The sequence below is a fragment of the Siniperca chuatsi genome, linkage group LG23, assembly GCF_020085105.1.
Source record: "Siniperca chuatsi isolate FFG_IHB_CAS linkage group LG23, ASM2008510v1, whole genome shotgun sequence".
NCBI classification, from domain to species: Eukaryota; Metazoa; Chordata; class Actinopteri; order Centrarchiformes; family Sinipercidae; genus Siniperca; species Siniperca chuatsi.
In genome coordinates, this window is record NC_058064.1 from 18338925 (window position 1) to 18352930 (window position 14006).

The window sequence follows — 14006 nt, forward strand, 5'->3', positions numbered from 1 at the left end:
ATATGGTACAGAGGGAAAAAATGGTCCAATAAATGAAAAAATGCTGTACAGTAAGCTATACATATACAAGAAACAGCTTTAACAAAAGGGCACAAAGACTGACACACAAAAGACACCCACTGTCAGGACCAAACACACTCCTCACCCACAGTGTCTTACTAAGAAAGCGCGCCGAAGCAACTAAACAGCTTTAGTCACTTTTAATGGCAGGAGGGCAGATGCCAGGGCAAACCAACACTGCATAAACACTTAGTCAACTCTAGTTAAAGTGAGGGGTAATTATCTCACAGTGACGACAATCAGCGGTTATACAGCCCGTCATCTCATTAACAGAGGGAAAAACGACACCGCCAGCATTGCTTAGCCGCATGGCAGCCAGAAATACAGATTATTGAAAACGGCATAGTAAGTCAAATATGTTAGGGTTTGAACTTTTGAGGGCTCTACTGTGTTTTTGGTCAAGTGGCAATGTGGTTACTACAGTCATCACCATCATTCTGAATAGTAAAGATGGTTATGGTTTGTGATTAGAGTTGCTACTATTGGCTGCTTGAAAACATGTTCTGAAATGAACAAGTGACAGTGAAACTTTGCCTTTGGGAGATACACTGGCACGTGAAATGTGACTTTGTATATTTACTATTGGGCTCAGTCTTTGCCTGTTCTCAAATTTTGGAGGGGGCATGGTAGGTGGTGGAAGAAGTATTCTAAAGTAAAAGTGACAATAAAACAATGTAAAAATACTCTATTACAAGAACTGCATGAATTTAAGTAGAAGTACAGAGGTATTACCAGCAAAATGTATTTAAAAGTACTCATTTGGCAGAAAAATGGCCCAGGTGAGTGATATTATTGTATGTTATATTACTGGATTATTAATACTGATGCATCAATGCATAAATAGCATTTTAATTTTAATATTTAGCTTTGTCCAGTTGTTCCCAACGTAGGGGTCGGCCCCCTCCAAATGGTCACAGGATAAATCTGAGGGCCTCTTTGTGATTCAAACAGTTAATTTAAAAGGAACCATCATTGCATTGTATTTTAAAAGCTTACCTTATGTATTTTAGAATCTTAATCTGAAAAGTAACTAGTCACGACAGCTGTCAAACAAGGGTAGTGGAGTAACAAGTACGATATTTCCCTCTGAAATGTAGTGGAGCAGATGTATAAAGTAGCAAAAAGTGGACATACTCAGGTAAATTACAAGTAGCTCACAATTATACTTGAATAAATGTACTGAATTACTTTCCACCACTGGAGTAATGTATGAAACTGTAATTTTAGTCTCATCTTTTGATCAGCAGATTCAAAACAGAACATGGAGAAGTAGGGAAGAATGATATTGGTTAATCAAATAAAATCTTTTTTACTCTTTTTACTTTATTCAGGAATGCATTTTCAGTCACAGGTTTGTAATATTGACGGCCATGGGACATTGTGCTGTTGTCAGTAGCTCTGGATGAGAGCATCACCCGAATGCTGTAAATGTACTGTGATCTCTGCAGACTACACCATACTGGCTGCCTGTAATCCCTGAAAATCTAGGAATTTAAATGTATTTTACTGTTGCGCTCTGTTAGTTTCAGTATAAAACTACAAATTTAAAACTTCATTACAGCTTAACAGCAGAGCAGTTAGGTCAGTACTTCAGATAAATATTCCTCATAAACATAAACCTGCGACACTGCATTATGGGATGGATGAAGTTGGATATAAAGGTTAGGCTGAAACACTCACCATTTGCGACTGGCTCCTGGGGCTGCCATTGATATCCTCCACCTTCTCATTTGCTGCGTGAGAAAGGAAATGAAGAAACAAGATTTTTTACTGTCGTCCCATACTGAACTTTAACATCCCGACATCCAATGACTTTTGGGTTCAGGTGCACAAATCCAGCAGGAAACCTTCGTTGAGGTTAGCATTGGAGAGTATGTGTGTATGTGCATGCGTGAGTGTGTGTTTGTGTGTGTTTGTTGAGGTGCAGAGCGACACAGGAAAGGTCTGGGAAGCAAAGCTGCCTAATTCGTCAGCTGCCGCCAGAGAATTACTGACAGGCCAGCTTGGCCTCATTGTCTGTTCGGGCGAGCAGGGAGGGTAAAGTTTCAATCCAACAGAGAGAGAGAGAGAGAGAGAGAGAGAGAGAGAGAGAGAGAGAGGCTTGAGAGAGAGAGAGAGAGAGAGAGAGAGAGTAAGGAAGTTAGACAGGCCTGGGGTTGAAAAAAATGAGAGAGATTTAGGGAGACAGACAGCATCAGTGAGAAAAGCAGCATATGTAATAGGGAGTAAAATGTGTTTGTGTGTGTGTGTGTAATAAACAGATGAGAGGGAGTCCCAGAAAGAGAAAAGTTCATTCAACAGTGATGGAGACACATAGAAAAAGAAAGTGAGAGAGAGTAAAGACAGTAGACGTAAGAAGAAGAAAAACAATGTGTGAGAGAAATGTGAAAAGATACAGACAAAATTGCGTAAGAGAACAGGGAATGTAACAGCAAACATGTAATCAATTACTCATTATTTATTACTGTGTAAGTATTACTGGGTTCAACAATTGTTTGGAGGTATTTACTGACCATTAACAGCCAGCTTAGCCTTGGTGACAGCACATAGCCCTCCAGAAGTCCTATCCTCACAGTGAAGCTGTGTAACTTTGAACAAAACCAGGTGAATCCTGAATCTAGGCTTATAACAACTCCTTTAAACGAAACAACAAAACTGTTGTTTGTCATTGCCTTCCTGAACAACGCATATGAGCATTGAGCATGAGCACAGTTTTTGCAGAGCTATAATGTCATGCTACTTCCGCATTTGCTTCTGCGAGACACAACTGTCATCATTTGCGTGGCCACAAGAGGTCCTTGTCAGGTAAAAGTAAACATACATGCATTTGAACAAATGCCTAAAGCCCAAATTATACTTAACTATACTCCAGAGCTGTGTGGCAGTGAGAGTCTGCATGGTATGAATTTCGTTAGCCCATGCCTGCAAGGCTCCACGCAGCCCAAACTTCACAACTACGCAGGCTGTACACGTGGACCATACGTGCCAACAAACGTACAATCCTGTCCCTGTATGTAGACACCAAATGTAGTAAAAGCAGATTGGCATGAGCGTGCTGTTGTTATTCTGGTGAGCCAAAGTCTTAGGCTTAGGTGGCCAGCTAAGAGGACGCAACATGTAAATATGACAACTTTTCTGTTTTGGCGAAGGGTAGTCCCCCCCCAGCTGCTGCACCAAGCTAACACATCCCTGACCAGTCGGCCTGCAAGACAAAATCTTCAACCAACCCTGCCGAGTGTTACTGAGATTAGAAACTGTAATGCAATTACTGCCTTTTAATTGTAATCCCTTATACTACTCTTTGCTGAAAAGGATAAGCACATTACTATTGTAATGGCTTAGTCAGTAATATGTTACTGCCCGGCACTGATTAGAGCAAGTCCAAGAATAACAGCAGAAAAAGAGAAAAAGAAGAGAAGAAGAGAAAGTTAGATCAGAGATGAGAAATGAAAGACATGAGGGGTGAGAGAGACAAGGAGAGAGAGACCTAGAAAACGTTCAACTGTGAGGGAGTGAGAGACAGAGAGCGATAGAGAGAGGAGGAGAGAGAGAGAGAGAGAGAGAGAGAGAGAGAGCGACGAAGAGAACCAGAGCATCAGAAAGGAAGAGGAATGTTGAGACATAAAAGGGGAAAGAGAGACAGACATGAGAGAGAGAGAGAGAGAGAGAGAGAGAGAGAGAGAGAGAGAGAGAGAGAGAGAGACAGACAGAAAGAGAAAGAGAAGTAAATTGTCTGTGGAATCCAATGGGAGACACATGCCTCTGCACCCCTGGGTGTCAGAGCCATAGATCTCTGCTGCTGCAGCTCACCCTGCACCCAAAACAAGCGAGAGCTGCTGCGATTTGGCCCAAATATCAGACTGAGGAGCAGCTTCCTTCTAACTCACCACAACAAAGACCAAACAGAGTGAGCGTGTGGGTGGTCGCCTCATCTACCAGACAGAATGAATTATACACACACCGAGTGTTTTGTCACTGCTGATAACACATAGATTTGTTCATCTTTGCTTTATTAAGGATTTACTTAAACAGTGAAAGTTATACCTGAAGTAAGACATTATAAGTGCTTTGGTAACAGTCTGTCATGATAATTGTGCAGATTACAGTTGAAAGTACTTTAGGTGTCATCTGAATTACTTGAGGAGAAAGAGAAACAAAAAGCTGTAGAAGGAAGACGAGAGAGAGGAAACAGAATAATAGATACTGCAGCAGATAATAGAGAATAGATAGACACAGGCATGTGTGTGTGTGTGTGTGTGTGTGTGTGCCTATATGGATGCCTACCTATGATCTGGATGATCTGTGCCAGCAGGACTCCATCGGTGACGTCCTGGCTCAGGTCCTTGATGAGGCGTGGACAGCCAGACTTGGCCAGGTAGTGATTGGCCCAGTCTGTGTAAATCTGCAAAGACAGAACAAACATGCTGTCAGTGTGTGTGTGTGTTTGTGTGAGAAACAGAGACAGAGAGGAGGTGTGTGTATATGTGTGTGTCCAACATTGAGGTGTTACAGTTTTTGGTACATTTACAGTAGATTAGCCATTTAGTTAGACTTATTCGTTCAGTGATGAAAATATATGCAAAACAACTAAATTATCCATGTGTTCGCAGTAGATCATTGACTAAAGTAGTCCTAAATGCAATATGTGAGTGACAGGATGGAACAAGCATTACTAAAAGTTCAATGTTGGACACTTTAGCAACTAAAAATTATTAATAATTTTATGATCTGAGAGGATCCTCAGCTATGTTCTACTCCCACTGGCAACCCATAATCTACTTTTTCTTAGAAGCCTGTTATCTGACATCTAAATCTGAGAATGTGGTAGATGCAGAGATACCGTTTTAATGTGAACCTTCCTTTGCTCTGTAAAGATATTCCATTTTGCATTTATCCTCAATAAAAAAATATTCAAAAAAATTAATAATTATATGATTGGAAGATGAATGCTCTGGGTCAAAAGTCCATTTGGGCAATCTAGTCTCATTTTACTGTAACGTAGAGCTATGTTTCCATCCAAGTACCTTTGTGTGCACATGGCTTAACAGGACTTTTTGATGGCTATATTTTCTCTTAAGAGAAGAATCAAGCAGAAGATCTGCACACTGCACTACTAACTCAAGCTGGACCAATCAGAACAGAGCAGGGCAACAATGTCTGATACTCCCATATATATTTTTTCTCTTAACACAATAAATAGCTGACATGAAACAATTCAAAATTTGATGCCATTTTTTTTCTTTTCTGAAAGAACATCTTGTTATTTAGCATTTGCTTTCCAACATAACATTGCATTTTTGACCTGGCACAAGTATGGTGGCTGCCGAAAAGCATTTCATTCATTAGATATGCTGACGGGAAATTAAACTACAAACACGGATGACTTTGATGTCCTCATCACCTAATGGAAAGTTCGAGTTCCAAACTCCAAAACACAGCCAAAATTACACATTTACTGTCCAAAAGCACTTTAGAGATAACATTCAGATACATAGAGAAAGCAACGAAGAGGGCACGTGGGCTGGTGTTGAGAAGTTAAGAGAGAACACAAAACATACTGTTACTCTACAGTGAAGTGGTAAATGTCCTGCCAGGGAGTGCTGTCCAAACACTCGGGCTCCCTGCACATCTCCACTACTCAAACACAAACATATATTTTATCAAGCTGTGGCACGGAGCGCTGCACTGTTTATGATCTTTCTCCATGGGATTTGTAAATGATCCCAGCAAACACTTTGACATTAGATAGATGTTAATATGACGGCCTGAAAGAAACTGCACAAGCTTTCAGACATCTACTGGACATTTAAAGTCTTTTTTTGTAGAAAGTAGTATGAAGAAATGAAAATGCCACAAATTCCTTTGCAGCACTTTGGAGAACTCAAAAACAAATAAAAACCGAAATAGAAGAGCAAGTCTTTAACCAAAAAGCAAACTAGACAGTCAGAACAATCTTAAAATGGAATCTTTCTATGATTTCAAATGAATTACTTTTATTACGAATCAAGTCTTAATTAAGACGTTTGCTGTAACAGGTGGATTCACTCTCCCGGCTGTGTTTCTAAACCCGGAAGAGCAGCATGTCGGATAATCTTTTGTATTGTCAGCTAAACCTCTTAACAGCCGCTTTGTCTTTCATTAGAGGCCGTAAGCTGAATGATAAGCAACGCTTTGTCCGTCGGGCGACAGACTGGTCTCAACAGCTGCTCTGGTTTCACCAGGCTCCGAAGAGGAAAGATGTGAATCACATTCGGCCTCTTGGTCCCCCGGACGCAGACATGTACTAAAAGATTCAGGTTATTCTGTGTACAAATGGTTCGATTTCTCACACATGAACCTGAGGATCAAAGAAGCTGTGATGGTTGAAGGGCTTTTCTCCATCCCAGAAACGCCGGTTCAAACACCCCGAGCAGTTTCATACACCGTAAAATTTCACCCATTTAGTTTTCTCCTCTAATCACCAAACTTTCTAAGATTTCCTTCCAGACCCAGACAGCACCTGAGGAATTACAACATGAACTAGAAAAGAGATCCCACTGTGCCGAGGGTGCGTTTGATACAAATTTCTGCAGACAGCCATGGAGGAACATCTTTCTTCCTGCTAGGCTCAAATTGAGATTCTGGGATTAAAAAATAAATAAAAAATTCTGTACCAGCCCATATAAAGACACTAACTGCTGCACTGTTGCCTGAAACTTTTCTTGTTATCCCTGGATTTAAAAACAAAAAAGCAATACAGGCCTGAGCAGCATGAAGGACTTTGAATGGCGAAAATCTCCTCAGAAATGTAAGATCTTCCATGAGGGTGTCGCAGTGTCACAAAGTAGAATTAATTCAGATGTAAAGTTCATGTTATTTGCTATACTTCCTGTCAGAGAAATTCCGTCGAAGAACTTAAACATCTTTGTCTTTGGATTTTCTGCAGATGAAGTTTCTCTAACTAGAGCAGGCTTCTCAGCATCTCGAATGGTAGACATTTCCCAAGGAATTCCCTCATAAAACTTAACCATTTCTCATGATGAAATAATCCCTTTTTCCCCTCATTTACCTCACACACCGCATTCAATTAAAAGCATTTCTCTCCCGCTCTTTCCTTTTTCTTAGAAGAGAGACATTTGCTCCTTTAAAGACGCCGCCTCTCAGAAGTTTGTATCGATTGTGGTTTCCTTCAGTGACTTTCTCCATGATGAGAAGTCGTAAAGCACAAGCTCGAAAAAATGAGCGCCGTCACAGGGAAAACACGTATTTAAATACACACACAGGAACACACACGGCCACTAAAACCTGCTTGCAAAAGGAGGCATATGCACACAAATGAACACACACAGGGCTCACTTACAGACACACAGAAAAACACACACCGCAAATGCAGACCACATCCCATCGGGGGGCAAGTAAACAAACAGGAGAGCAGGAGGATGGAGAAAGTGTGTGTGAAAGAGAGAAATTAAGAGTGTATGTGCTGCTCCAGCAGACAACTACGGGCACATCAGGCTGCAGCAAATTCCACCAAGGCTTGAACACAAGCTGCTGGACAGCTAAGTTCATCAGAGACCTGGGACGAAGACGAGAAGCAGGGTTTGATCCGTTACATTGTTTTAGCAGCCACCTCCCACTGCCATACATCTCTCTCTTTTACTACCATCTTACCCTTAAAAGGGAGCAGGGACAGAGGATTAACGCTTCAGCAGAGAAACAGAGGGAGATAGAGAGTCAGAGGAAAGACTCAACTCTCCCGCCAGCAGGAGACAAGTTTCCATCCAAATCTAGCTCAAATGTTAACCAACTTTCCAGAAAATTGGCAATGAAAATGCGAATTAATGCGCATTTCCATCCACTACTGTTGTGCAAACATTAGGAGTTGAGTGCATTGAGATAAACACTTGGTGGTGCTAATTTTCCAGTCAGGTGGCATCAAACCACTGCAGAGGAAGAGGCTCAAACGAACGAATATTATGTGGAAAAGGTGATGGAAATATGGCATTTACGTTTGTTTCATGCATTCATTTGAGGGATGCTACAGTCTTCTCATCGCGCCACAACGATCTGAGGTTTTCGTGTCTTCAGTGACGAGTGACAAACAAGTCACATGCTTTATATACGTCACGATTTATTTACCGAGTCTGCATCCATTACACTTTGTCGCGTTTTGCTTTCATCGACACAACAACTTTGCCACCTCAGCCAAGTGTAAAAACTGCATTTCCTCAACATACAGGTGGATGGAAACACGCTTAATGTCTCTGGGAGATCAGAAACGCCTTTCAGTCACCTCCTCATCACTTGTGGATGGAGCAAGTAAAAAGTGAGGAGAGGAGGTAGAGTAATCCATATACCTAACGGATGAATTTAATTAGGTGAATTTGTGGCTAAAATAGCCAGCTGCCTCTGCATCTGCTGCAGCTCCTGGAGGGATATGATTCCAATAAACACAAATTTTCAGGGCTACCTATCCAGCCTGGAGGCCAAACAGCAGTTGCATTTGATTTGGAGAGTTTGTTTTATGTTGCATGGAGATGGAGATGGAGATGTAGATTAGCAGTGTTTACCACAGCAAGACAATTCAGCTTCACACAGGCTGACAATCACAAGAAGCGACTTTAAAATCCTGCTCTGTGGAAGCCTCCATATACAAATCTACAATGGATCAAACAAGCCACTGAAGGGATTTAATAATTTGATTGGACATTGGCTTGGACTCCATCACCACTCAATCAATGATTTGAGAATGACCATGATCTGTGTCTTTTTTCTGTAGTTTCAACAGAAGCCCCATGATGAAATAAATGCTGTGTTGAGTGAGCTGCAGTCAAAGGGCTAAGCAGTCTGCACATCTGAAAATCTGGGTAGGATGCCCCTTCAAGTTTGAGCAGGTTTACTTTTTCACAAACAAATAGCTTTCGTGCTTACAGATCTGCTGATATGACAGTTTCAGTAAAGCCTACGAAAAGAACAACAATTAAAATTATATCAGATTTTCAAAGTGATTCAATCCCTGTTAACTGTTCCTGAAAAGCCGCAGTTGCTGGAATGTATTCATTTTGAAGAAGCCCGACTTTGTGACCACTCACAGTAACGCTGAGTCACATTCTTTGTTTGTTTTGGTCCAACCTGCCCACTTTGGAACAGTGTGTGCTCCAAAATTCAGTTTTAAACTGAAATATGTCAACTTGTGGAAGCAGCGTTCATCATGTTGGCAAACACATTTTTTTTTAGCACGTCCACAAGGACATAATAAAGTTTCTAGCCAAAACCCATATTTGGAAACTTTATTGCTATATAAACTGCATGTACTATTGATTCACTTTTCTATGTTTAACAGAAATCAAACTGAACTAAAAAATTGCCAGTCATCTAAACAAACCAGCCAAAATGTATAAAGCATGGAGGAACCACTGTGAGTGCTAGAAAGTACTAATGTGTTGCTCAATAAAGCTGTTTTTTCAGAGCTCCTTTGTCAGCAGATCAGTTTGAAACATTGCGAGGAAAGAATCAGCTTCAATAGAGCACAGACAAACCAAGGTAAAGATGAGAGGAGACAAAAAAGAAAGCAAGACCCAGAACAACTACAAGTCTCCCTGTTTCTCAGCCCAACTATGTTTAGATAGAAAAAGATAAGACTGGCTTTGGAACATGCTGAAGCTTGAGGATCTAACTGCGATGCCCAAAGGTTCGAACCTGACCTGGGACCTGTCACCTGTCATCCCCCCTCGCCCTCCGGTCCTCTCTTCTCTTCTCTCTGAGCTTCCTGACAAAGCACAAACATCAAAGAAACACTTTTTAAGAAGCCTGCCTCCTGTCTCTGCGTGAGCGCCTACTCGCTGATCCACTCGCTTCATGACGCCTCAGTGGCGCTCAGAGTTCAGAGCACTCGTTAGCCTCTCCTCTCTGAATCCCAATCGGAAGCCGAGCCGGCGCTACGACAGAGGCAAAACATCAGCAATAACGCCACCTTCAGTGGTGCTGACTGAGACTACTGACATCATAGAGACACACATGCTGGATGAGACAACACACACACTTGCGCGCGCACGCACACACACACACACATATATGCACATACAATCTACAAATTCCCCAGCTACTCATACACAAGCAAACACACACACATTGAATCCACCTCCCCTTGCCCACTCTCCTTCCTCTTTCTTTCTTTCGGCAGCCAGTATCAATCAGCAGAAGTCCAGTCTCTGTGGGGATGTTATCCTTATTGATGACACATGAAGTATCTTTCTTCTCTTTCCCTCTCTTCTCTTCCTCTCTACCTGCTCTGAGGATCTCTCCGCTCTGTGCCAGGGATCCCAAACGCCGCTAACAAACAGCCAGCTCTTTCCCTAGAGCAGATAAACTGCCTTCAACAGTCCTGATCACAATGCAGTGACTACAGCTACGCAGGTATTATTGGCAGAGCCTGCAGTGGCGCTGTTCAGCCTCTGGGAGGAGCCGGGTAAAAGGAGAAAGATGAGATGCTGGAGTGAGAGGAGATGGAGCAGAGACGAAGTCCAACCATGCAGGACTCACTGTAGTTGCCCTGTATTTCTGTATTTATTAATGTACTTCCACTGAATGACTTAATATATGGGCTCTTTAATCAGGGCATCATTCCAACGCTGTCTAATAAATTAAGAACTTAATTGCATTCAAGGGGTTTGAGTATACACAGTCACTTGGAGGACATTTAGCTGTGTAATACTGTTTGAAACAGGCTAGCTGGGAGAGACGTCTCCTCTGTGGCTACACTGGCTCAAAAACCTCAACTTGGCACCGGTGCCGCTCCCGCATGGGTCCTAAATGTAATTAAACACAACATAAAGCTGCATTAACTAAACGAGTGATGAGCTAATGGAATCAATGGAGCTGTGGTGTGACGGCGCTTCCTCCGTGATTCTCTGCCTCGTCTCTGTCTCTGGGTCATGACAAACCGGGACTGATGGAAACAGCCAGGATCGGATGGCGGCAACGCTGTCAATTCGGTTTATGGAGCGTGGTAGAAAAACATGACACCCACATGAAGTCAAACTCAACAGAAAACTTGTACTGGCTGTGCTGTTCACTTGACGGGTGATCTCTGGGAAGAAACAAAGAAGTAAAAAAACTGAGAATTAGGCCATTTTTTTTCCTTCCGAATGTATGAAAGAACAATTATTCCTGCGTGCTATAAGAGCAGAGTCCAGGTTGGTATCTAAGTGCGTAATGCCTGCCTGGCACAACCTTCGCAAATTTCCTTTGAAATAAAGTTAAAGATCCCCTCCAGATATGCTTTAAGTCCATTCTCTGTGTATGTGACCTGGAGGTTTCAAGTTTCCACATCACACTTGTGTAAGTTGCATACTCGAACATGATTGGCCTCCAAACTAGTTGTGATGTCACAAAATCCTGCTTGTACGTGCACGTCTTAAACTCAGATCTAAAGGTGAGCACTGCAAAACTTTCCCCCTTCAGCAGACGAATGTGCAAACAACCTTCTAGTGTAAACTCTGAGGTGTAAAGTGGAGGGGGACTGAAGTTGAATTTACATGGTAGAAAGTTGCAGCTCAAAGCTTTGAGGTACCTTGCAAATTGCCAACAGGGAGCCAGTGAAGGAAGACTGTGGCATCGTATGTTCTGGCTTGATCAGGCTGCTGAGCTTTGAATAAGTTTGACTTTTCTATAAGCTAGTGCAACCGGACAGCTGTGCATTCAATAGTAAATTATAGAGAAAGCAAAAGTATGAATCAATTTTTCTAGGGTCAGTAGAAGAGATGAATTTCCTAATCCTGGAGATATCCAACTGTGAGCATCTGCTGCTCTCAGTCCACCGAAGAAGAGGTCCAAATGAAAGATAACCATGAGATTTCTGACAGAATCCTTTTGCGACGGGCACAACTGTCAGTGTCCGACTACATCACCGAAGCACCTGGAAGCCATTTCCACTTTATAAACCTTTTTGGTGTTTCCTGGGAAAAGTCTGACGCATCTCTCTTCCCCCCGAAACCATCATTATCTAGTCCTGGGAGTGGAATAGAGAGGCCTCCTTCAAACCCACCTAATCCAGAGGTAATAACAGCAGGCAGCTTTCCAACATGGCTTTACTCCAGTCTCGCAAACACCCAAGTGTGGAGTTTACGCTGGCAATATACAAATCGTGGACTCGAACTTTCCTTGTGGCCTGGCAATCGTGACGAGGGATCAAAAATAATAACTTTATTTACGTGACAGCGTTCTCCACAACAATTTTAAGAGGCAGAAATGGACTGCAATCTGGAGCATACGAATTGGATGAGCAGGGAGCACCTTTGTTGCCGTGCCAACTGTCAATCACAGCCAAGACTGGGTGTGTGGTTAGAGGATTTGGAGGCGAGAGGAGATCCGTCTTGTTGTATTCACAAGAATGATAAAGCAGCTTTACACACAGTGATAAAACACTTATCAAATGCAACAACAGATGTAAAATAGAGGAAAGAATGTGAATGATCCATTTCTGCACGTAAGACTAAAAATGGGGCTTATGAAAACTATTTTTCTTTCAAAAGAACGCTCCTTTGACTCTGCAGCCAAAGTCTTACTCAACATTTCCTGAGAGCCTACTAAGTGTGCATCACTGTTTGTTTGGCTTATTTTTTCCAAGAAAAACTGATTAAGCATGCATGTTTCTTTCAAGGTCCTGCTGCATATTCAGCCAGCTGCATACATCTATACCACTGATACGTCACTGAGGAGCTCCATCCAAGAGGTTGGACATGCAGGTGCCTTGCTCATGGGCACTTGGGGAGCTGCAGCGCAAGCCAAAGGTCAGTTTGATTTATTCTCCAAGCTATTCTGGAAGATTTAAACCAACACCTTCTAACTTCCAGGCAGGCACTGACCAAATGACTTCACTACAATCAGCAGATAACAGGAGAGAAGCGCACGCTGCTAAAAACTGAAACATTCAGTCATCGTTTTCTCATGCCACCATCTGCCAAGCCACTTTGTCGTTTCAGGGGAAATCCTGAGCAGAAAATGACATAATTGCATGGCTGGGAGAGCTTGGACACAAAATCCATGTTGGATGCGCTTGCACACGTCAGTTAGCGCTCGTAGGGCAGCAGGAACTAAAGGCCAAAGAGTGAAGAGAGGGAGAAAGAAAGAGAGGATGGTCCAAAAAAAAAAAAAAAGAAAAGATCCGGAAAAGAAATGACAGCTCCAAAACAGCCTGAAGACAGATGAGCACAACACAATTTTGAGACAGACAGCAGCAGGCAGACAGGAATAAAAGACAGACAGATGTGTTTGTTGAACAATTTGATAAACTGTCAGTGGTCACAAGTGCCATTTACAGACAATTATTCGCCAAAGCAGCAAAATTTTAAAGGTAACACACAGGGGAACTATTACATGTAGTAGCTTTCTATTGTTTCTTTCCCAGGAAAAATGCTAAAATATCTCATATCATTCTGTGTCATAGAAGCAGTCTGGCACATGAAGTACGCATCTAAATCACGGCTATCCACTAACTAGAAAACACAAAGTACAATGTAACCGAATGACTGGGAATATCAGCATCAACACATCAATTTCCTGCTGACCTCTAACCTCTACAATGAAAATGTGAAGCAGCATTGCTGGAGGAGAGATTCTTTGTACTGTATCAACAACAAACCGAGATTAGTTCAACTCGGCGGTTGGTCCATGTTTGTGTGAAGGAAATCAATCAGATGCTGTGAGGAAGTAGGAGTCATTTTATACAACCTTCAAACATACATCCTAAAACACAAACACCCTTCCTCCCTTTGCCAGCAGCCTTGACCCCAAACCAGAAGACAGAGGACTAGATTTACACTGTCTCTCGGTTCAACGAGTCAAGTGAAAATGAAATTTCAGTAGTAAAATAGGCTACAAAGTAAGAGGAGAGAACATGATCAAATGTTTTCATAATCTTGCCATTGGGCCATTATGAAAACATTTAAAAGACACTATGAAATGTA

General features: G+C 42.0%; 1 protein-coding gene across 13 annotated transcripts in view; it reads right to left on the reverse strand.

The window, feature by feature from the left end:
• nav3 (neuron navigator 3) overlaps positions 1-14006 on the reverse strand; it is a 336822-nt gene that overhangs the window by 140885 nt on the left and 181931 nt on the right. For all 13 annotated transcript variants that reach the window (XM_044186959.1, XM_044186957.1, XM_044186952.1 and 10 more), the window contains 2 exons: positions 4345-4462; positions 1741-1793 (listed from right to left, as the gene is read on the reverse strand). In XM_044186959.1, coding sequence (XP_044042894.1) covers positions 1741-1793; positions 4345-4462 — 171 coding nt within the window. The remainder of the gene's footprint in view (positions 1-1740; positions 1794-4344; positions 4463-14006) is intronic.